The 25,556-nt window shown below is 36.7% G+C and overlaps 1 protein-coding gene and 1 long non-coding RNA gene across 2 annotated transcripts; both read left to right on the top strand.

Annotated features, from left to right (window-relative positions):
* The first annotated feature begins 2,801 nt into the window (after positions 1-2,801).
* LOC108676471 lies at positions 2,802-5,719 on the top strand. The gene is made up of 3 exons (XR_001931177.2): positions 2,802-3,213; positions 4,111-4,328; positions 4,958-5,719. It is a non-coding gene; the product is annotated as an uncharacterized LOC108676471 (long non-coding RNA).
* A 9,985-nt stretch (positions 5,720-15,704) lies between these two features.
* On the top strand, positions 15,705-25,090 carry LOC108676528 (RNA cytidine acetyltransferase). Its single transcript, XM_018164619.1, has 16 exons — positions 15,705-15,835; positions 16,143-16,403; positions 16,658-16,842; positions 17,116-17,338; positions 17,508-17,622; positions 18,095-18,306; positions 18,611-18,877; positions 19,250-19,420; positions 19,773-19,943; positions 20,202-20,504; positions 21,312-21,496; positions 21,920-22,149; positions 22,556-22,725; positions 23,669-23,794; positions 24,424-24,626; positions 25,022-25,090. The coding sequence occupies exons 1-16, from the start codon at positions 15,731-15,733 to the stop codon at positions 25,077-25,079; spliced, it is 2,985 nt and encodes a 994-aa protein (XP_018020108.1). The 5' UTR covers positions 15,705-15,730; the 3' UTR covers positions 25,080-25,090.
* The last annotated feature ends 466 nt before the right edge of the window (positions 25,091-25,556 follow it).

Below are 25,556 nucleotides of genomic sequence, written 5' to 3' on the forward strand. Positions count from 1 at the left end.
GAACTTGAGGAAGAGTCTAAAAAAATTGCTGCTTTGCCACTATGGGGTTACGTAACTTACGTTACCCACTCACCTTTATTTACTAACATGGGGGTTACGTAACTTACGTTACCCACTCACCTTTATATAAAGGGTCGGATTGTTCATCGAAATTTTACAAAAAGCTCTTAGGTTGGGTTAAGTCAGCCAAGTTCCTTTTTTTAGATAGCATTTTAATTGCAAAAAATCGGTTTTCCGATGCCGACCGCCAAAAATGGATATCAGATTCGTAATCTACACCCCAAAAAACATATAATTAAAAAAAAAACACCCTTTTTTTGGATGTAGTTAATCTGCAATAATACCCTAAAAACTCTCTGGTTTGTCACTATGTGTTATATTAATCAGGCTTTAACCAGAATCATGAGAATGATTACCAGTGAGTCAGTCAGTCAGTCACTCTGTGCCAGTCCAAACTGCATAGTGTAAGTGGCAAACCAGAGCTTTTTTAGAATCAGTTCTGTTTTAATTTCCTCATCATGGTGGTTTTTTAGCAAATCCTTGGGCATTTAGCCCCAGCACTCCAGCAGGCACTGTGGCGCCCGCGCTCCGAAGCAGAAAAAACCTAGATCTAGGTTTTTTGCTTTCCACTAGGTTTCTAGGTTTTTCATTAACAAACTGATCCTAATCTAATTTTTTTCAGAACGGTGCACTGTCACCTAAGTGGAAAATACGTGACATCAGAGGGATTAGTCCACCTGTTAATGAATTCCGCAGGGGGCTTAGGCTACAAAAAATTGACACTAATTCCGCAGGATGCACAAAATTGATACTGAATTCAAGTCGAATTCCGCAGCGCAATCAGAAAAGTGAAATCCGCGCGAAGTTCGAAGCCAAGAAGAAAAAATACTTGAAAAAAACTTTTTTAAAAAACCACGTTTTTCTTGTGGACTAAAAAGTAGAAAATAAATTGTTGCTCACCCATAAAAACGTGTGTCGGGCAGATTTAAAAACGTGTGTTGGGCAGATTAAAGCGAAAAGCACACAACACACGAATTTTGGAAATTTGATGGTGAACGTACAGCCCGACCCACGTCATATTGGCAGATTCATGATAAAAAAACGAAAAGCACACAACACACGAATTTTGGAAATTTGATGGTGAACGTACAGCCCGACCCACGTTTTTTGGGGCGAGCAACAATTTATTTTCTACTTTTTAGTCCACAAGAAAAACGTGGTTTTTTAAAAAAGTTTTTTTTTTAAGTATTTTATTTTATACTTTTTAGTCCACAAGAAAAACGATTAGGACTTGATCAAGTATGGCTTGACGTACGTATCGACGATACGCAGCGTTAGCGCCTGCTCGTCTATAACGTGAGCGCCCGCACGTCATACTATATATATACTATATATATACTTTACTCAATTAAGCTAATTTAGGTCTCTAATTGCTAGTTTTTATGATTAAGTCATGGTGCAATTCAAAGGTCATTATAAATGACCAACGTCATATGGAGTCTATGAACGCAGTACCCAAGAAGGAGGAACGGCCGGCCTACACACCCTCACTCAGTGGTAAACAGTCGTCAACTGGTCTAACTTCCGGGACCGGCTGCACCATCGCTCGTCCAGTGGACTCGATACCTAATCACTCGAACAATGTAAAATGATGGTCCGTGAGTCTTTGAACATCAATTAAATTTATTAAAAATTATTATTATGTAAAAACAGACACTGTTCTTTATAGAAAAATTCATCATCTATCGTATTTGACCCTTCGTTCGACGTAACTCCTTTTCTAAGTTTAAATATTGGAGGGTAAACTTATAATTACTTTGACAGACTCCCCTTTTGCTGATCGTATACGCAAAGTTTTAATCATTAGTTTAGCAAGCTTAGGAGTAGATAAAGCACTTAATATGTGCAAAAAACATAATAAAAACCGAAAAGTAGTAATAAAGTACGACAGGATGATTTAAACTGTGCCTTAAAGACGTATTTAATGTTTAAAACATCGAAAACGTCACCTTGAATATCACATGCTTTACATGAACGCTCATGTTTACTTGGCTGTATCGAAACTACCCTAGCAAAATTTGCATTACCCCAAACCTCTAGTTATTGTTAATGAAAAATCGAACTGAATTTTATTTCAGTAGTTTATTGTTTGACCTAATCTCTGGTTGATCTCATTTAGTCTCATTTAAAGTTTTATCTCTCATTTATGTTTAAAACTTTCAAAAATTCTTCCCGATTCCAATTTGTATACATACCAAATTCCAATTCTAAAATATGGTTCAAACTCTCAAAACAATATCACTAAATTAATATAAATGTAAAGTTACACAGGCAAAAACTGAGATATAGCAATAATAAACCATATGAATTTTCCTCTTAATTTCCTTTTCACCTTGCTACCATCTTACCCCTAGGCCCTAAAACGAACTTTCTTGACCGGATCGACATTCATATGATATTTTACCGTCAGTAATTACAGTCTTATAAACAATAAGTAAATTAATATAGTACAGATTTCTACATTACTTCGTTTTCAATTAAAACAAAGAACAACACATTTTTAAAGTGCCCTAACAACTCATGTCCTTCAATGACTTGTGAGTTATTAGGTTTCTTAAACTTGAAAAAATGGTTTATTCATTTAAATTGAAAACAGAATAATGTTCAAATCTGTGATAATCTCTACCGCAGTGTATTGATACTAACTAATTATATTCCAAAATTGAAGTAAATCCTTTCAGTATTGAAGGACTAAAATATAACTAAAGAAATAAAATAAATTCAAGCGTTCGAAACTTGTCATTAAAATAATTTTTTCTTGTATATTCAGCACTTTAAATGAAAATCAAATAGTGTTTGAAGTTTGCATCACGTGAAAGTGTTACTTCTCTGCATTCGATCTTCCTTTGTTTATAGTGCCCGACATCTATATTTTTTGGCTTTCCATCTAGTGATTGTCTCGTAACACGTGTCTTTTATCCTACCGTCCTACGTTTTACCTAGCAACCTACTAGTAACAACTAACAAGTGAGTTACTAGTAAGTAGTAACAATACTTAATATCGAACTCAAAGTTACCAGTGGCTACTGGCTGCTGCTGAATTTTTCAAATATAATGTGCCTGCTCCCGGCTGTTTAATCACTCGGTGACGGCTGGCTTCTCGTCGAGTGAGTTGTCTCGAAGTCTCGTAGTCTCGTACTTCAAACTTTCGAAGTAAGTAATACTTAATGAAATATTTAATTCAAATTTATATGAAAATGGTTTATTTTATTATCGCCTTGTGCTTGTGCCTTGTAATTTATTGTCTTACCACTCTTTCAATCGTATCGTAGACTTGTCACTCGGACCATCTTATGTTCTTATCTTGTAGAGTCGTATTCGTATGTACTATGTAGGCTAGGCTAAATGAATTTCTCAGTCAAAATTATGTGTCTGTATTGGATTTGGTCCTTTGGATAATGCAATTTCAGTAATAATTATAAACTATTATTGAATTATGATTCGATAATAATTTAAAAATGTATAATAATAATAATTATTCTATTAATTATAAGGATTTGGTCCTTTGGATAATGCAATTTCAGTAATAATTATAAACTATTATTGAATTATGATTCGATAATAATTTAAAAATGTATAATAATAATAGTTATTCTATTAATTATAATAATTAATTATATTTAAAATTTATTGCTTGATCAGATTTAAATCCATTATATAAAAAAATAAGCATTAGCAAAATAAATAATAAATTTATTTACATATTTTAATTTATCAATTTTTTTATTTAAATTCATTATGCTATTATTAGTAATTATTTAATTAATAATTAGTATTTAGTTAACAATTAAATTATTTATTTTTTTAATTAAGGCAGAGAAATCAAAATTTAATCATTCAAATGGAATGGTATTTTGAAAGTCTGAGAGATTTGAGAGTTGAGACAGAACTGAAGCAAGAGACATCTAGACAAGTCTCTGACAGTGATATGACATATGAGAGACAGAAAACTTTAACTCTCTCAGACCTCAGTAGTAATGAACTTGAACTTACTTGTGGCAACCAGCTGTTGAGTGTGGTCAAAATTAGTAATTAATGTTATTTTTGCAGTGCTGACTGCTGAAGCCTGAAGGACTGTCTAAACCCCCATTCCCGAACTGTGTCTGTAGACAGCAGTTGTGTTGCTGTCAGTGACTCAGTGTTGGCTGTGTCGCCACTGGCACTGTCTCTGTGTCTGTGAGTCTGTCAGTGTCACATTCGCACTGCATAGTGCAGCACTCAGAGTTAGAGACTAGAGTACCTCTCCTTTTCTCCAACTCAAAGTCAAGGTAAGTGAAAATAATATTTTCATGCATGTAACTATAATCACTAATCAGCATTATTGACAGCATATGCAGAATAATTTGCTTACTCTGATGTTAGAGAAATATCTGGTAGTAATAGATTAGAGGCAGTTTGTAAGTTTTGCAAATTTGGTCAGAGAAAAATTAGATACAATAAAACAACTTATAGCAACCTAGTGCGCCATCTCCAGCATCTGCACACAAATGCTTACAGTGAATACTGTAAGATGGGCGAGCACAATCCCTTTCTATCTAAGGAGAAAATCATGATGGAAAGATTTTTTCAAGTAGTGAAAAACCTGCAAACTCAGTATTGTTACCCTTTGCTACTCAAGCAGCGATTGTTTGGAATACAACAGCGGACATGATAGCCTAAAATCTAAATCTGCAATGAGACTTGTTGAATAATGTCAGGCAAAATCTTAAATGTATGTACCTATATACTTGTTTCAAATGTTAGAAGTTCCACATGCATTGAACGGGCTGTAAATCATGTGTAGTATTTTCAGTGCCTTTGACCCATGCTCTTTTTTCCATGTGTTTTGATAGGTTTATTTGGCATTGGAAAGTAGCAGTGTTGTGTAGCGTGAATTGACGGACTTTTGAATTTGCAGGTGTGCTGTCAGCAGTTGACCATCTGGAGGAGGGGAGCTCGTATGGGAGTAGTACTCCAAACGCATCTCACCAAGGCGGGATCTCAAATGGCGGGCCTTCTCTGTCAGCTTAATGCTGATTTATGACTGTCATAGGTTTTATGTTCTTTCAGGACACGTGGTGAGAGCTGTGGAATGTTGAAACAAATCGAAAATTTCTTTTTTTTTTTGCTGAGGCTAGCAAAATTATATTTCTGCATGTCCCTAAACTAAACATTATTTGTTGCCTGTACGAGACGTGTTTTTAAAATCTATTCCACAGGCTGCCGCTGGCGCTAGAATCATTTCTATGCGTGGCTAGGCCATGGAGGCAGGCTGTTTGATTCCCCAACTCTAATCCCTTACCAGCCAGCCTCCCTGCGACGCTTGATCTTGCCCCAGAGTGCGTCAGTGGTTGTGCTTCCTCTTGCGTCTCCTGCCAGCTGCGAGTTGCGGTCTGTTACTCGTTTCTTGGCAGCTGAGAAGAAATCAGTGAAGGAAATTCATGAAGAACTTTTGTCAAGTGTATGGATAATAGTGTATGAGCTCCGGGATGGTGCGTAGATGAGTCAGGGACTTTGAAAATGGCCGAACTGACGTCCTCGACGACGGCCGAACTGACGGCCGTGCTGGGCGGCCATCGGTTTCTGACGTAACAATTGCCAAGTTTGAAGCGGTAATGCTTGAAGATAGAATGATTACAGTTTAAGAGCTGTGTGAAAAATTTTTGAGGTTGGAAAAAAACAATTGAGATTTTGCCTGAAAATTTAGTCGATTCAAAGGTCTACGCAAGATGGGTACAAAAAAGCTCACAGCAGACCACCAGCAGCAGCGGGCATCCATGCACGGCGTCAGTTTGGCCATTTTCAAAGTCCCTGACTCATCTACGCACTATCCCGGAGCTCATACACTCTTCTCCATACACTTGACGAAGTTTTTCGTGAATTTCTTTCATTTATTTTTTCTCAGCTGCCAAGAAACGTGTAACAGACCGCAACTCGCAGCTGGCAGGAGACGCAAGAGAAAGCACAATCACTGACGCCCTCTGGGGCAAGATCAAGCGTCGCAGGGAGGCTGGCTGGTAAGGGATTAGAGTCGGGGAATCAAACAGCCTGCCTCATGACCTAGCCGTGCATAGAAATGATTCTAGCGCCAGCGGCAGCCTGTGGAACTTATTACGGCAGCGGCAGCCTGTGGAAACTTAGCCTGTGGAATAGGTATTCTTGCTGTTATAGGTTGGTAAGAACTTATTCCTGTTATCTCTATCAGGTTTTTGTTCTCAGTCATACCTTCAGTGGAGACAATAGCACAGCCGCCAATTCCCTGGTTGCACCTCCTTCTCTGTGGAGACCTCTTGAAGTCCCCCCATCGATAAAAAAAGAACGGGGGAGCTATCGCGATGAACGATGTTACCATACAAATGCTGGAATTTCACCATGGTTCCATGCGTTTGTTTCTGGTTGAAATGGTGACGTCGTACATTTGCGCGTCAAAATACTGACAAAACACTAGGTCTTGGCCATCTAGTGGGAAAATATTGAGATCCAAAGAGAGACAATGCATGCCACCTGGTGAGATCATCGAAAAATGTGTCAAATTTGACAGTTGACCTTGCTGTACCAAATAGTGAATAACTGTTTTTATAGGAAGAATATTATGGTTTGAGACTTTTAAATACGTCTGTGAATGTATTAGGAATCCTTTAAGTATACTTGTATTCGCTGATTTCAAGTTGTAAATAAATTAATAGATGATGAAGTTGAGAAATGGATTTAGACACATGAAAACTAATTCTGACACAACTTGAATTGGACACACACAGATCGTTCAAAGCTTTGTACAAAAATTGAAATTTGCTTAATTTAAAGCCTAATAGCTGTTAATTAAAACGTAATTAAGTAGTGTTCAATATTCGTTAGTGTTCTAATTCAAAGCTGTGTTGTATCCCAATACAGCTCACACAGCGAACGGAATTCGAACACGTGGATGTCGGCATTACGTATCAGTTAAATTTGAAACGCTGACGCAATACGACTCACCACGTGTCGAATATTGCCACACACAGTGACGGAATATAGGGATTTGGTAGGTTGTGCACATTTTGTGACGTTTCATCGTTGCTGACGCGTAGTGAAGTGTTTTGAGAGTCACGTGAAGGCAACAGAACTTACATAACGCATACGGTTTTTTTTATAGTTTTTCATTTCTCGATGCGTCCTTAATGTGTTGGAATATACCGCATTTACCCTAAATGAAGCTGATATACTGACCTAACCACTAACCACTGTAACCAGTGGTACCAAAATCATCTCTGCATTGATTTATGGGTTCATGATAGATCCCAAAGAGTTACCTTCCATTGAGTCCTTCAAAAAATCCCTACTGGGAATATTAACGGCACCTGCACTGCTGCACATATATCATATATGCCTGGACCATGGTCAGGAAGATGTGCCAGGTGCGCGGGAATTTATTTTGTCATTTTAACGACCTGCGCGGTGCGCCGTACTATGCTGGTAAAAAAATGCGCTGTACTTTAGTAAGCTAAAATAGTTCTACTATTTTAGTCGACAATATACGCAAGTATATTGACTACGCGAGTCGAACTGACAATAATAAAATGTAAGACATGTCCAGGTTACTTCTGACTGTTCTGCTTGTCCGCCTTGTCGGATACGGAACGTACGGTAATCGTAAACTGCGGCTATTATACATACAAAATGTAAACAGACGGTGTTCAGTGTTGCCATATGACTTTGGAGAAAATTTCTTCTAAAATACTCAATATTTTCCCGCTAGATGGCCAAGACCTAGTGTTTTGGCATTAGTTTGACGCGCAAATGTATGACGTCACCATTTCAACCATCAACAAACGCATGGAACTAAAACAAAGCTTAATATAAAGGAAAAACTAGAGAGGTGACGGAATTACCGACGATGACGGAATATACCGCATTTACCCTATTGTCACTGGGAGTGGAAAACTATCTCATCCTACAGTTTTGAAGCTACAGAGTTGAGTTATACCATTCGATTTGTGAATAAAAGATCTAGAGGATGGTCTTAGTTTTTTTCTATTTTGTTTTGTATGGTTTTTAAAATAATTTGAAAAAAGGAGGGAAGGGGAGAGGGAATTCAAAAACTTATAAAAAATGCATCCCAACCTGCAAAAATTAGAATTTCAAAAAAGCTAAGACCAATCGATTGATATGGTCTTTACACATGGAATGATGAATGATATGCATCTCAATGCCATGGTCAGGAAGATGTGCCAGGTTCGTGGGAATTTAGGTATATTGTCATTTTATCAATCTTTGCTGTGCGCCATAGCATAGTGGCAAACCAGAGCTTTTTTAGAATCAGTTCATTTTTAATTTCCTCCTTTGCTCAAGATTTTGACCAATTTCTTATGTAGGGTAAACGCACCATATTCAGACAACTCAAGTATGTAGCAAGAAATAAATGGCTATAAATAGATCACCATATGCGCAACTCGAGTTCCGATTGGTTTACATCACTCTAAAAACACCACACTACGCGCCAGCAATGATGAAATGTCGCAAACTGTTGCCATATTTATTTAAAAGTCTTTAAAAAATCTACAAAATCACTGAATTCCAACACTGTGTGAATAAATGTGGCATATTGTGAGACTAATTTGGACTGTGCTTCAAAATCGTAATTTGTAATTCCGATACCCCGTGTTGGAATTCCGACACCCTGTGTTAGCTGTGTCGGAATGTGACACCCTGTGTCACGGCTGTGTCATAATTCCGACACCGTGTCGGAATTAGTTTTTATGTGTCTGAAACCGTCTGTTAAATCAACCATCTATTGATTTATTTATCACTTAAAATCAGCAAATACAAGTATACTTAAAAGATTCCTATTATATTCAGAGACTTATTTAAAAGTCCAAACCATAATATTATTTCTACACAAACAGTTTATCACTATTTAATAAAGCAAGGTCAACTATCAACTTTCATCATACGTGTTTTGATATTCTCACTAGTTGACTTGGACTTCCTCTCTGCAGATCTTAATATTTTCCTGCTAGACCTAGTGTTTTGCAGAAATCTGGTGCACAATAGTATGACGTCTCTATTTCAACCATCTATGCATGCGTAGAACTAAGACCAAGCTTGATATAAAGGAAAAAGTTTAGGGGTGTCGGAATTACCCACAGCGTCGGAATATGGTGCATTTACCCAATGAGAATGCTGGTATCCATGATACTTTACTGGTCTACTAATAGGCCTCAAAAATGAACTTGAGGGAGAGTCTAAAAAACTCTGCTTTGTCACTATGCGCCGTAATATGCTGGTAAAGAAATGCGCAGTGTGCCGTGCTCCAAAAGTTGTTCAAAGATGAATGCGCGGCAATGGGCTGCAACGCCATCACACACAAACATGTGTCTGCATAGAGTTGACTAGATTTCTAATGTGTTAAGCCAGGTTCTAAGAATTGGCACAGTTATGAATATTTATTCATTAGGGTAAACACAGCATATTCAGACACCTTAAGGACATAGCAAGAATAAATGGCTATAAATAGATCACCGTATGTGCAACTTGAGTTCTGATTGGTTTATGTTGCTCTCAAAACACCACACTATGTGCCAGCAATGATGAAATGTCACAAACTGTTGCCATATTTATTTGAAAGCCTTTAGAATTCAAATCTACAAAATCACTGAATTCTGACACTGTGTGTGACTAAATGCGGCATATTGTGAGACTAATTCCGACAGCACTTCAAACTCGTAATTCCAACACCCTGTGTTTGAATTGGATATGTGCCTAAAACCATCTCTTAAATCAATCATCTATTAATTCATTTACCACTTGAAATCAGCAATTACAAGTATACTTAAAGGATTTTTAATATATTCACAGACTTACTTAAAAGTCTCAAACCATAATATTCTTTCTACAAAAAGTTTATCACTATTTATTAAAGCAAGGTCAACTATCAACTTTCATATACGTGTTTTGATGTTTTCACTAAGCTGACTTGGACTTTCGCTCTGCGGATCTTAACATTTTCCGCTAGACCTATTGTTTTGCGGAAATCTTTTATGCAATAGTATGATTTCACTATTTCTACCATCTACGCATGCGTGGAACTAAGACCAAGCTTAATAAATAGGAAAAAGTTAAGAGGTGTCAAGAATTACCCACAGTGTCAGAATATGGTGCGTTTACCCTATTCATAGATCACAATTTGGTTGGACATGAACTACAAAACTGAAGAATAGAAGGGGACAATCCACATGGCTTAAGATTGGTGCCTTCTAATGAAGGACTGATTTTGGCAAATGGTACAAACCCGTATGTCTATGTTGGGAATAAGTTACATTCCCAACATCCTCCCAGCTGGTGGAATGGGTTTGTGCAGCACAAACCCTTTGAATAAAAAAATGCTGGCACAGAAATTATTTTTTAATTATCAGTTCTAATTTTTTGCAAATTTTAAGGTCAATTATATAGACAAACGTTAATAGAATATTAATAGCTTCAAGGGACACATTACCACACATGTGATGATTTGTAAAACCACATCACCTGACACATGACAATGGACCGTCAACCGGGGTTACTCGGGACAGTCCTCCGACACAGCGTAAAACTGTTATAGTAGCAAAACTAATTGGAATATTGCAAATCTAAATATAGTGGCATAAATGTCAACATTTTTCCTATCTATGTAGCATAAAGGAAGTCGAAAAATACATTTTCTAGCTTTGAAAAATTCCTGAAAAAAAAATGGTGAAAAGCGCTACCATAAAATGGGGTTACTTTGACCGGTGGGGTAACTTTGACCACTTTTCGTTTTTTTAACAAAAACCCCCAAAACTCAAAAACGATTTGACATAGAAAAATTTAGTCAATGGCCATCAAAGGCCTAATACTGAGGCTATGGAACACAATAGAAAGATTTAAAAAGTTTGCATATCTAATAGGTTAAAAAATTATTAATGTGACCCACAAAAAAGAGCTATTATTTAATGCCTGTCGGAGTACCCCCTCCAATATTTCTATTTTTTGGTAAAATAACTCCAGGTTTTGATGCATTGTAGTAGAACTCTTCCAGTTAAATATGCAAAAGACAAATTTTAGGAAAGTGTCATAGTTTGCAAATGGGGGGCACCGCCCCCCAATGGGGAAACTTTGACCACCTGATGACAGCCGTGATGGGGTAACATTGACCGGCTTGGAAATTAAGTTAAAATCACCATAGGTACCTATATAACATATTTTATGTTTGATACACCTATTAAAAAATCACAGAAAATGTCATTTATTCTACCTCTACATCATCTACAATGAAAGAGGAGGATTTCAGAGTACTGTTAGTAATGGATGAGTACACTCTGCATGCTTCAAATATTTTAAAACAAAGTTTAATTGCAGGTGTCGCAAGTAGCCCCATTCGACGGGGCTACTCGGGACACTCTTTTTTGCTTCTGGCACCTTACAAATAGCATATGGAATTTTTTGAAGATGCCATTCGATAGCCCTTGCAAAGAGCTATAAAATGAGCCTAAACTTGTTTATGAAATGTTTCATGGTAAGAAGTTATTAACAAAAATCGCTCAAAACCGTCCCGAGTAGCCCCGGTTGACGGTATCAGCATTACGTAAAAGTCTGTAAAGACAATGTTGCCATACCATTCTGTTGGGAATTTCTAATTACAGCTATGTCTAGGAATATTGTACTATTTACAAAAATTTTTGCACTCAAAAACTATTTTTCCATTAATTAGGATGAATTAGAATTGCATATATAGAACAAGCAAAATAAAAAATGGACAGAATATTTGATTACCTAGATATGGAAGGTAAACAAGCAACGTTCCCAGAAAATTTTGTAGATAATTTAATTTAAAATAAAATTCTAGGTTTTTACTTTTACAAAATTTTCATATCAAGGAAAATCATATATTATTGGAGGATAATTAAACGCATATTGAATATTTTGTCTGTTTGACTGTTCCTTGACAAACTGCATTTTCGCCAATGACTGCTTGGGGTGAAATGGATGACCGGAATTTGCACCGACATCTGAGCGAACATAAAATTTAAAACTCATTATGTGTGGGAAAATTCCCCAAAACCCTGCATAATCTTGAGTGTGGTCTCAATGTTGTAGCTTGATAATTGTAGGAGGAGATTCTATGATATCCCCCCTTCTTCCTAGGATTCTACAGTACTCCCTTTTTGTCCATTTTCTAATAATTTCACATTTTCTTTCATTTTTTGAAAAATTTACATGAACAAAAAATTCTCATATATTTATTTTACACTTGTGTACCAAGTTTCAAAGTGATCTGTCAGTAAATAAAGTTTTTCTGGGACCCAGATGCTCCCCTTATCACAATTCTGTCCAATTGATCTGAAATTTTGCATGTAAAGTCAGAGACAATGCTTGAATCAACTGACAGAACAAATAATTTAAGAAATGTTAAAATTTAATATTGAAGAAATTTTTTTTAAATAATTTTTTTTATATTCAAAATAAAATAAGAAATTCATTGTATATGTGTAACTTCGGAGACTCTCAACACTGGCCTCTTTAGTCTTTACAAGTGTTGCCTTTAAAAGGTAATTTGAAATGCATATTATTATGAATGCTCTATAAATTTTATTATCCTTTGTTTATGTATGTAAATTAAATTGCATTGCTTTTTTTTCGAAAAAAATAGTTACCGTAGTCTAAAAAAATTAGTTTTGTCCAAATTAGTACTGGCACAGGAATGAAATCTATCTACCATTGGCGCTGGAAATGGAATTAGATCCTGACTGCCATTTATCATAAATGATTTATGAAACAGCAAGATTCCCAAATGTCCTGTCAGATGTATTATCTGTCTAATTGTTAATAAAACATTTAAACCAGGGTTGCCTGGGTTGGTGATTTTTTGATTTTTTTTTAAATCAAAAAAATCAAAAATCAATGATTTTTTTATTTCTCATGATTTTTTTTATTTTTTCAGCTTTTTTGTCTTTTTGAAGTGTTATTTTTTATGTTGCTATTAGCCTACTAACAATAACAGTATATGGATCATAATGGATGGCTAAAAAGGGCACTCATTGCCTCCAATAATGGCCAAGGTGGTGTTTACCACTTAGGGATTTTTGAGTAAACAATTATTGATAATTCTATTCATTAGCTTTGTAAAGTTTGTATGGAGCAAGGTAATGAGCTAAATATTGACCCTTTAACTGGCTTCAATATACAAAAACACTTCAGGAATGCTAATCTTCTAAACACTGAAGAGTCACATCACAGATGGGTAGCTGATAGTACAGTGCACAGCACTATCAATAGATCTACTAGTTTTATGTCCTATAAATCTACCAGACTCTACCCTCTATATACACCGACTAGTTGTGACTGATTGACTGACTGCACTGTTCCCATTTAATTCAGACCAATAAACCAATACCTACTAAACATAAACTGAACAATAACCAAACAAACCTCATAAGACTTGAAATGAGACTTAAGTTATGAGAAAGCTAACACTGTTTGAAATAATTATGTGCACAATTCAAATATTTTATATCCATTCACTGCATTTAATTATTTTATATATAGTCTTATAATTGTAATTGTTTTGTTTCTAGTTTTAAATTCACATATTTAAAGATTGAAATTAAATATTTTAATTAGAATACTCGTATTTGGGTGGAAAATCTTTCTAATTGCCTAAAAGGTCAATACAATCTCAACCTCTCAATATACAGGTTGGGGCAAAATTGATTGAGCAGTTTTGAGGTAAAATAAAAGAGAAATGGAGGTACATAAAGAAGAAAGTTTATTTTCCTAGAGGTTAGCATAACATACCATTTAGAATACATATGTTTTGAAAACAATATCTGGAAGATGGGGGCCGTTAGTTGCAACACACTGTTGGAGTCGTTCTCAGAGGAGGGAGTAACCATAACAGTGAATTCCGATCGCTATGCTGCAATGTTGCAAAATTTCTTGCAGCCCATGATGGAAAACATTGTTGAAAAAGAAGCATTGGGAGACGTGTGGTTCCAGCAGGATGGGGCTACAGCTCACACAGCCCAAATGTCACTCAATGTTTTGAAACGTATGTTTCCTGGAGGTCTGGTGTCTGAGGGGTAATTTATAGTGGCCAGAGAGGTCACCTGATTTGAGCATTTGCGATTTCTTTCTTTGGGGACATCTAAAAGAAAGGGTGTTCAGAAGTCGCCCTCACACCCTACCACAGTTAAGGGGACAGATTATTGCAGCAGAGGTTATGGCCATACCTCGCCATACGTTTGAACGTGCTGTAGGAAACTTCCGAGAACAACTCCAACAGTGTGATGCAGCTAACAAACCCCATCTTCCTGATATTGTTTTCAAAACATAAGTATTTTAAATGGTATGTTATGCTAATCATGAGGAAAATAAACTTTTTCTTTATGTACCTCCAATACTCTTATTTTGCCTCAAAGCTGTTCAATCAGTTCTTCCCCACCCTGTATAAGCTAGCTAACACATTTTAATTGTATATTGTAATTAATATATAACAAATAGTCAAATAGTTGAAGACTACTTATAGCCTTTTAAGAATTAGCTAAACTGCTAGCTACGTACCATGTATTGCACACTTGATGCCTATGTACCAAAAACATTCAATTTATTTGAACCTAATACACACTAAAGGCAACAAGTTTATATACCAATTTGTCATTCATAATCCATTTATACTAATCAAAGAATAACAATACCTCAATATAAATTAAAGACTGCCACTCAATATATTTAAATATATAAAAAAATGAAAAAAATCTAAAAAATAAAAAAATCGTGATTTTTTTACAAAAAATCAAGTGATTTGATCCCTGATTTAAACATGAAAAAAAACTTCTTGATCAACAAGATGGTATGTATAGTTATAATTTGAGATTCCTTCATTCATTTCCAAACATGAGTTGGCCAACTTGGGCTGTCAGTTAAGCATAGAGGTAAGCACAAAATGCCTATTGCTGACAAAATACTTACGGTACTGTACAATATACCTACAATATATATATACCTACTGTATTAGAACATGCAAAATTTCTGGCCCAAGTTATCTGTTTGGCTTTTCATATTAATTTTTCTTTGTCCTATGAACAATATTCTTAATTCTGGTGAATGAAATACATTTGTGCAAGTGTGGAAAACATCTACCTATAGGGCTGCGACTAGAGGTTTCCCGTCATATCTGGAACCGTGAGATTTCTGCCAGATGACTTACCTTTGATCTAATTGTTAACAAAAGTGCATTATCAGGCCACAAGATTCCAATTGTAGTAAAAATTTGTCATGTTTGAGCCGCGAGATTTCAGAAACAAGTAGGAAAATGTCAATCCTGCATTAATCATGATGCAGGCTTAGTCTGTATTGATCATTTAGCAGTGGCTAAATAAATCCTGAATAGAAATTTATAAAAAATATTAATGGTAACTGACATCCATGGCAGTTGTTGCCATGCCCTTGTAAGGTACTAATGCACAAAAGCTTCTTCTATATATTTTACATATTTACCAAGAACATTCATTTTCATGGGTTACCAGTTGGAAGCAATTGATGAACACAGATCAATGAGATTATTGTTAAAAACTGTTTAAACAAATTAAATAATTATTTATTTCATAAATTGTCATCAGATGCTCTGTAATAATACCTGCAGCCTAATTACTGACATCCATCTTACATTGCAGAGATTCTACTTATTTAATTTTCAAAAATGAGGCTAAAGGTAGACAATCGCATAAGAACTGTGCTTGAAAATGCAGCAGCGACGCACCACAGGGCTCTTGTTGTCCTCGTTGGACAAAAAAGTCAAGATCAGGTATTGTTTTATTTGCTTAGTTGGTTTATTTTTTATTGTTTGCTGGCCAAAGAAGCAAGCTTGAACCACTGCTATAAAAAATTCAGTTTTGAAGGCATAATTTTTTAAGATTTTTTCAATCGTAATTGATGAAATGGTTGATCTTGGAATTTGTTGAATGTCAATCTTGCCATTAGGTCACATGTGATATATTGGCTACAATGTTTAAAGTTGCACCCAAGGCTCTTAACAATCAGAATTTGTTTTACAAAATAATCTTTATTATTCTACATCTATACCATGAAATTTTTTTTAAACTTTTTTTCAGGTGGTTTTCATCCATAATATGTTGAGCAACACCTGTCTGCATCAAGCTTCTGTTTTGTGGTGCTACAAAAAGGAACTGTCTCTATCATCTAATAAGAAGAAGCGATTCAGACAGATTCAGGCTGCAATTAAAACTGGCGAGGTTGATCCAAATGAAGATAATCTTTTTGAGAAGTTTGTTTCCAACACTACAATAAAATACTGCTACTATAAAGATACCTTCAGGGTCCTGGGCAACACCTTCAAAATGTGTGTCCTACAGGTATGTTATTTGCAATTCCTAAAAAAAAACATTTTCAGATTCACACTCAGGTCTCAATGTTACTTTTTATATTGCAAACAGATTTTTTTTTATTAGAAATTCACAAGTTTGCTAATTCTGGTCAGATCTGCCTTGTTTCTAAATTGAATTGCAATTGATATTCATGTTGTTTTGTTCCTTATTGATATCATCCATAATTCAATGCCTTTACTTTTGTATTGAATTGTATAACTTTGTTTTACTTCTTCTGCCAGGATTTTGAAGGTGTAACAGCCAATACCCTGTGCCGAGTAGTGGAGACAGTTGAAGGAGGAGGTTGCATTGTTCTTCTCCTGCAGTCACTTGACTCCTTGAAGCAGCTCTATACTCTTTGCATGGACGTCCATGCTCGCTACCGCACTCATGCACACACCACTATTGTACCAAGATTCAATGAAAGGTATTTTCTGTTTATCAGAGATAATATGGGCTTTAATGGCATAGCCAACATTTGCACATTCATAAAGATTCTAATCTCTGTCTATGTCAATTTAAGGAGTTTGAAGGATCTATGGTAGCTCTTTTGGGTATTAGTCATGCAAATAAAATGTACAGCATTTGAAATCAACAGGAATAAGTTTAGTGGAAAAATTTTAAAGGTAACAAGAATTGTTTTTCACATTCATTTAAAACTGATCATTTCTCAATTGTCCCTAATATTTTGTTTTCTCAGATTATTGCAGTCACTCTCAACATGTCGTACATGCATTGTTATTGACGATCATTTGCGAGTGGTTCCCCATTCATCACACATTGCAACTGTTAAGCCTCTAAATCACAAGCTTGCCAATGCTGCAGACACTCAAGAAAACCACAAACTTGTTGCTCTTAAGAAAAGTGTTGCTGATACACCTCCTGTTGGCAAGTTGGTTGAACTCTGCAAAACTTTGGATCAGGTATTTATTTGCAATTAATCAAATTTGGGTGTTATTATATGTTGAAAGATACTATCATTATTATCTGATAATGATCTTAATTGTGATCTGAATGCTATAGCTCTCACCAGCTGCTACAAACTATTAACTATTATTCTTCTTGTGTGTTACTTCAAACATTGTATTGCAGGCCAAGGTGCTACTACAGTTTTCACTGTGCATCACAGAGAAGCTCTTGAGAACTACTGTATCACTAACTGCTGCCAGGGGGAGAGGCAAGAGTGCTGCAATGGGCTTAGCTATAGGTGCGTATCATAAAATGTACCAACTTCTTCACCTTTGTCAGGCTGCATAATAGTAAAAAATTACAATCGGACCTAGTATATAGGTACAAATTTATAGATACAATCCAACACGGAATAACTCAGGCAGACAATACTGTATTTCTTTTACACCTGTCTGTTATAATTTCAGTTCATTCTTGCATAATTTGAGCATATGTGATGAAATGTGCACTGGTTGCTATAGTTGAAACTCGAGTTGAATTACCTCTCAAAGTTATAAAAATTTGCTCTTGAAACCATATTAGTCTTCTTGAAATTATTGCTCAATCTATGTATATTTTTGGATCAACTATGATAAGTAGAGCTTTCCTTTAATATCAGAACAAATTCTCTTGCATCTACAACCCTAGATAAGATCAACAAACTGAAGTTCCCTTTGTTATGTATTCCATGAAACGCTGAAATATTGATTGCTTCTATTTTTTTCTTGCAGCTGAAGCCATTGCATTTGGTTATGCAAATATATATGTGACCTCACCAAGTCCAGAAAATTTAAAAACTCTTTTTGAATTTGTTGAAATGGGCTTACAAGCTGTTGGTTATGAGGAACAACTGCACTACAGTGTCGAGCGCTCTAATGACCCTAACTTGCACAAGTGCGTTACGCGTATTAAGGTCTTCCGTGACTACAGACAAGTTGTTCAGGTTAGTTTCTGCTTCAACTTTATTGTGAGCTGCAAATTAGGGTAAATGTTTGACTGTCTTTAAACTTGTATTTTTTATCATAGTTTAATTTCTTATTTCTTGTTACTTTTTTGTTGAAGTGATTTTCACTATTACACTGTTATTTGGAAGTTTAAAATTTGCTCCGGAGTTTTTCACCAGTTTGATTAATTTTTGCTACCATTATGGAGTTGTTCCTCTCTCACCTTATAGATCCGCGTTTTTTGCAGTTGCTTCATGTACTAATATTTGTAAATTTATTCAAATATTCTACCTCCGTTTACAGTATATTACTCCAGAAGAAGACTGGGCTCTGGGTCAGGCTGAACTGTTGGTTATAGATGAAGCCGCTGCCATACCCTTGCCCTTAGTACGACGTCTTCTCGGGCCATATCTGGTATTCCTGTCATCCACTGTTGCTGGTTACGAAGGTACAGGAAGATCTCTTGCTCTCAAGCTGATTGCTGAGCTCAGGGAGGAAACAAACAAATCGGTTCCTCAAAACAGTGATCTCAAGAAGACCACAACTACGGCTAAGCGGAAACTTGTTGAGGTTGGTTGGAAATTTGCTTTAATCTTATGAATTATCTTGCTTAATTAATTGAGGTATTTTGGATGTGGGTGTAGCACTACCTATCTGCTAAAGAAACCTCGATCTTAGTTTTGAAAAAAAATAATTAAATACTTTTATTATTAACACTAAATCCTATAACTTGTTTTATAGACTTTAACGAAATAGGTAATAATTGTAACTTGCTTTCAGTCTTTCAAGTTACCTTTTTCCTTTCAGTTGCCTGAACTAATGACTTCATTCTACGAATAACTTTGTCAAATTATTTAAATTTTTCCATGCAAATGTTTATTTTCTATTTGATGTGATATTTTGGAGCAAATTGTTTCTATCTTCAATCCGTTTGTTTTTCAGCTGACATTGAAGGAGAGCATCAGATATCGCTCAGGGGACCCAGTGGAGGCTTGGCTCTCAGCATTGTTGTGTCTGGAGCCATCACTCCCTTCCTTGCCAACTCCTTTGCCGTCTCCTGAAGAATGTCAGCTGTTCTACGTTAACAGAGATTCACTATTTTCCTACAGTCAGGTATTGGTCACTTGCTTCTAAATTTATTGCAACGCCTACTCAACATTATCCTGGAAAATGCTACATCATTCATGCCATTTATCTGGCAATCAATGTTGATTTTCTGGCATCAATGCCGTTCCTATTGTGAAAGCTCGAATTATTTGATTTGATATATTATTCAGCTATCAAAATTACATCACCACCACGCATACTAACTGCCAGTTTAAAAGCAAGGTTGTAGTTGATCACTTTCCTTGTGAGTTCAAAAGTTTTACAACGATGAGACAGAAAATTTACCATCAATTCATTGGCAAATTGATGACCAAATTCGTGACAAGTAAATTCAAACCTTTTCTTTGAAATCAATTAGGTTACGGAAGAGTTCCTAGGGAGCGTTCAGTCTCTGCTGGTGTCGTCTCACTACCGCAACAGTCCTGATGACCTGCAGCAGCTGTCTGACGCTCCTGCTCACCACCTCTTCGCATTGCTGACACCTCAAGCTCACACAGATTCGCTTCCATCTGTGCTCGTCGTCATTCAGGTTTGATGCGTATATTTGTTTATTCTTTTCATGGAAGAATTGCTAGTGTATGTTAAAAAGCAGGGTTTCCTTATAATTTGAATAGCAATTTGCCTTACCGTTATATCTTAGATTGTCCATTTATTTTAATTTCTCACTATTGTCGATGTGGTAATTAATCTTGATTAAACTTTGCCATTGGGTTGAGCTTTCTGTGAATTTAATCGTCAATGATACAAACCTAAGCCGTCCTTGGTGTCAATAATCTCCACACGTCAGGTTGTTCTGGAAGGAGGCATAAGCCGGAGTTCGACCATCAAGGGTCTGAGCTGCTCAGACGGTGAGCGTCCTGCCGGTGACCTCATTCCTTGGACTCTGAGTAACGCATTCCAAAATTATGAGCTGCCTCAGCTGTCCGGGGCGCGCGTGCTGCGCATAGCCACTCATCCCGCTGTGCAGGGCCGCCGTTATGGATCTCGGGCACTAAAACTCTTACAGGAATATTATGCCTCCAACTGCCATCTTGCCAGTATAAAGGAGCTCGCCTTAGCTACACTTAGCGACGACAAGCACGCTGTGAAGGTATCTTTCCTGCAGAAATATTTGTCTATTTTACCACGTTTTTCTTAGCTCGCTTTCGTGTCTGTGATGATCAAATCTTGCAATCGATATTTCACCAACTTTCCCATTAGCTAGCGCTCTGAAACTTTTAGGGAAGCTCAGCTCCCGATAACAATACAATAATCAATAATTTGTTGCACGTTTCCAGGCGTATAAACTCTAAAGGAACTCACAAGCTGGGGTTGGAACCTTTAATGCATGTCATCCTCGAGAGGATATTCGTGTTTAGACTGCGTATATCGATGATACGCTTCGTATCATCGATACGTACATCAAGTCAAGTAAATTGGCTCGCAACAACGTGTTTCATGTGTAGCAATTAACTGAAATACAAAAGACCAAGAGAATGAAAGCAAACAGAGATCAGTAGCTGCCGAAAAATTATTTTCTACTTTTGAGTCCACATGAAAAACGTGGTCTTTAAAAATTTTTTTTATACGTTTTATTATAACGCACACTTATTGGCACTAGTGTTTCTCGTTAATGAACAAGATATATTTATTTTTCCCTTAAATAACTTTCTGTGTAGATATCTTCCCTTGTTGGTTTCAATGTCAGTGGTAGGCAGTAATGCTCGTTGGTTGACTCCACTCTATTTTGTTGATCGTTGTATACACTCATTTATTTATTTTTGTTGCCTGATGGTTATCTAAATTTTTTCATCTTAAAAAACTTTAATTTCTACAGGAATCTTTACCTTTTGACCTGCCTAAATAAGTTATCACTTGTGTTTTAGGGTTTTTTCTATCGGTGCCTTTCTTCGCTCAGGTGGTGGGTAAAGGTGAACTCGCAAAAGTCGGCAAGGAAGACACTGAGGAAGCTTTGCCTCCACTCCTGGTGCCACTGGAACAGCGACCTGCAGAGGCCGTGCATTATCTTGGCGTTGCTTTTGGAGTAACTCAACAGCTCTTGGGTTTCTGGAAAAGGGCTGGATTCACGCTTGTCTACCTTGGGTAAATTATACTCAATTATTCGTTGTAAAGTTTTATTTGTCGAGTGATTCACCTTATAATGTTGAATGCCAATCTCCTATGATGAATAGTTTCGACACGAGGCTTGCTTTCGAATTACATTCTTATAATGTAGTGATTAGAATAGATGAAAAACTCTTCAATTTCTCACAGCAATAATATTTTGTCTCACTCTTATTTTTCAAGCATTCAACTGATATATTGAATGAGCCTGTAAACAAACTAACTATCAACCCAATATCTATGATTTTTTTGAGAATTTCGAGGTCAATATAATTTTTAATTAATTACATTCAGTTAACGTTTAGCATATGTGAAAAATATTTTCTTCAAATCTTGATTTTGGAAATAGTATCTCTGCATGCCGCCTATATTTATTTATTATTGGCTATGTTTTTATGTCAGCCAAGAGTGCAGCAGCGTGACTGGTGAGAGCACAGTAATCATGCTGCAACAGCTTCACCGGTCCGCAGACTCGGAAGAAAGCAACGGAATGGAGGTGCAATGGGTGACTACGTTGTGGCACGACTGTCGGAAGCGCCTCCTTTTTCTCATCAATTCCTGCATTCAAAACTGCTCCAGCCAATTTGCTTTAAGTCTGCTTACAAACTCCACCATCAAAAAGTCCAAGAAAGGTAATTATTTACGGTATTCGCGTATTGAAAATAACATTAAAGAGCTGGAAGAGTTACCTAATCTCATTTTTAAATTCAAAAGATCTGCTTGGAAATCTCGTGAAGCCTTGCATTCAGATTCTGCAGAAGTTTGTGTAATTTTTTTGCTGATATAATACTTTTCCTTTCACCGGTCCTTATGACAATCTGTAGTAAAATTTCAGCAATGTTTGTCTGCCACAATAATTTAGACGGCTCTGTACGAATAGGAGCTAGTTATTTACTTCAACACTTATAACGCGAAGACCTGTGGATCATTTCTAACAATTTTTTGCAGTTCATACAACGATAAGCTTATTACATTACAAACACCAGTGTTGTCAACTTTTAAACAAAGCGCGTTGCATTCACCGGTTTTTGTTTTCAGGGAATTTAAAGGCTGTTCGTACGGCGGTGACTCTAAGCGACGTGCATCGCTTAAGTAACTTCGTGCGACACCAATGCGAGGCGGCGTTCATCCGGGACCTTCTGCCCACGCTCGCCAGGCTCTACTTTTGCGAGCACATTGCGCGCTGCTCGCTCAAGAGCGTGCAGGCTGTGAGTCTCCTGCTCAATCCCGTCTGATCCTCGGAGTGCTATTACTTGAAATTACTTCAAGATTTTTATATGCATATGCCTACTTTGCAATTCTTGTGTTCTCTGAAAACTTGTACTGCGTCCTAGAGTTTTCTGAAAATTATCATGACTAAATTGGGGGGGGACTTCTGACGCGTGTCTGTGCTCGTCAGAAGTCCTATGGGATTTCGCGTTCTTAGGGGGATTGTTCCTGAGCGCCCCACTGCTGAGCTCGCGGTGTCTGACCGTTGGTCTCAGTTGTGGGGTTAAGTTATTATGTAGGTAGGATTCCTTACATTTCCCTTCTCTGTCTCTCTCGTGCGGGCGGCCGACGTCCCGTGTAAGCGACCTCTTGTTCGAGCGTCTTCGTTTCTGTTGCTTTTCACCTGTCCCTCCTTGTCACTTCGTCTCTTTGAGATGCTAACGCTGCTTCTTTCGAGCCAGCTTCAGCGGGCTGGACATCTGAGACCTTCCGCCCCCTTGTGGGTGATGAATAATTGAGACCTTCCACCTTTATGGTGTTCATCTTGACTTTCGGTGCGAGATAGCTAAATAGCTGAAGCGCTAGTAAACATTTGGCCACTAAACTAACTAACTTTGTAAAATGATGAGTTATAAATGGGGGCTACCTTCTCTCTTCAGACGCTATTACGTAGGCATTATTTATCTGGTATTTTTAATTTTGTCGAAAATTTATTCAATATCGCCAAAAAAATTTAATTTTCTTGCATTAATGTCTTTCGGATGCTTCTTTCTCATCTATGTTTTTCAGAGCCTCTGCCTGTGTTAGGTATGAATGAATTGAATCTTTGCTCTTCAAGTGGAAAGTTCAACCGTTCAAGATCAGTTATTTTTCCATTGCTCCAGAACCTGCCGTATTAAACTCAAGTTGATTATAATTTTATGTCTCTCATTAATCCTCTAGGCCGTGTTGGTTGGTCTAGGTCTACTGAACAAGACAGAAGCTCAGGTTGCTGAGGAGTTTTCTCTGAACATTGCCCTTGTGCTGCAGCAGAAACGCGACCTCATTTCCACCCTCCATGATGCCTTGGTGAGTCAGGCCATTTTTTCGTATGACCTTTGAATTTTTTCTGCCTCGTAATTCACATTTATTTTGAGACACGCACTTAATTTACACGCTACGCACCACTGCTATGTCTTACCCTATAAACCTACGACCAAATTTGAAATACTGCAATCTTTAATGAACGCCTAGGCTAAAGTGCAATCACTTAATGCCACCAAAATTACAGTCACGATGGGAGTGTCTGCTTGCTTTTGTAACATCAGCTCCTCCGATTCCGGTGTTTCATCGTTTGAAAAACTAACAATTTCGTAGAGCCTTTGGCTGATGTACTTATTCTTTTTTTTCATGATTATTTTAATATGTAACCTACACACGATCTCTTGATGTACCGGATATCGTCGTAAAATAAATAATTGAGGTTTTTCCTCTCCTAAACTTGTGTTGTAAAAATATTTACCCTTTAACTGGAAACTAGCCTACAAGACGTTTTTGGTGGTGTTAGGTATTTTTTTCCGATATGAAAGCTTCAGAAATTAATGCATGGAGATAGGTGTCCGCCTTTTATTGAACTTTTTTCTCTCATCGATAATAATGACGCCGTTGGTCACGTGACGTGCGTATTTTTTTAAAGCCTAATGTGAAATCCGTTGCAGAAAGCGATGCTGGAGAAGCCTGAAGAAGATCCAGAAGGCGAGACGGGGTTAAAAGAAGCGGCTCGCATAGTCGAGGCCGCTAAGCTGGAGCTTGTTGAAAGCCAACGTCGCGCTCAGGAGAACAGTGAAGACCTGCAAGAGTTTGTGCTGCGGCAGAAGAAGCGCGATGATCGCGAGCAGCAGAACGCTGAAGACGTTCATAAGTGAGTGATGTGCTCACGCGGGTTCTGATTACAGTTACAATGAGTCATTTTATCTTGATGGTATAAATCATTTGCTATCAATTCAAAATTCAGAAAGATCCTAAAGGCCGTTCAAATATGTGTTGCAAATATGGAAATCTTCATTTCGATTGGTATGAGATTAGGTTAATATTGCTAGTAATTCTTCAAGTAATACTTCATGTATCTGCCATTAATCATCATTCATTCAGAACAAACACTGCAGTGATTAAAAATACCGTTTCCAATGTAAAATTTATGAATTACTTCCAGATTTACTTTTGCTTACTTCTGGGATTACTCTAAAAGTTTATATAATAGAGAAATTTATTTTCCAGAGTATTTGCGCATTACTAAATTTGTTTCTTGCTGTGCAGGAAAAAACGCAAGAAGTTGGAGGTCACGGAATTGAAAAAGGCGAAGAAACTTCTATAAAATTTTCGAGAGTACTTGCGTGTTTTAATGTCCATCTACTTCAAGTTGCTTCCAAATTGTGTTGCATAGAATTTGTAACATAGAATGTTACAAGTTTTTAACATAGAATATTGCAAATTTTTGTAACATTCGATGTGTCCGAATTTCAAAATTTGAAATACAAACTTTTCAAAGCTATTATTCTCGGTAAAAAATGTTGAATTCGATTGAAAGGGTTTACATGCTCTTGATAATGAGAAGTGTTTTACGAAAGAAGCGAAGCTGTTTAGACGCACACTGTACTTGGGTTATTATGCATATAATTGACCCGTAAATGAATTGTGAACGATGAATATTTCTCCGACAGACAAAGAAACTGTAATTATTCAAAACTTGGCCATTTATAAAGTATGTAACTTGTATCATGCAAGTTGGGATTTATAGTAAACTTTTAGGGAATTATTCTCGAAACGAGTACCAAATCGTGTGTGCGTGCCA

This window comes from Hyalella azteca, unplaced genomic scaffold (genome assembly GCF_000764305.2).
Source record: "Hyalella azteca isolate HAZT.00-mixed unplaced genomic scaffold, Hazt_2.0.2 contig13059, whole genome shotgun sequence".
NCBI lineage: Eukaryota > Metazoa > Arthropoda > Malacostraca > Amphipoda > Hyalellidae > Hyalella > Hyalella azteca.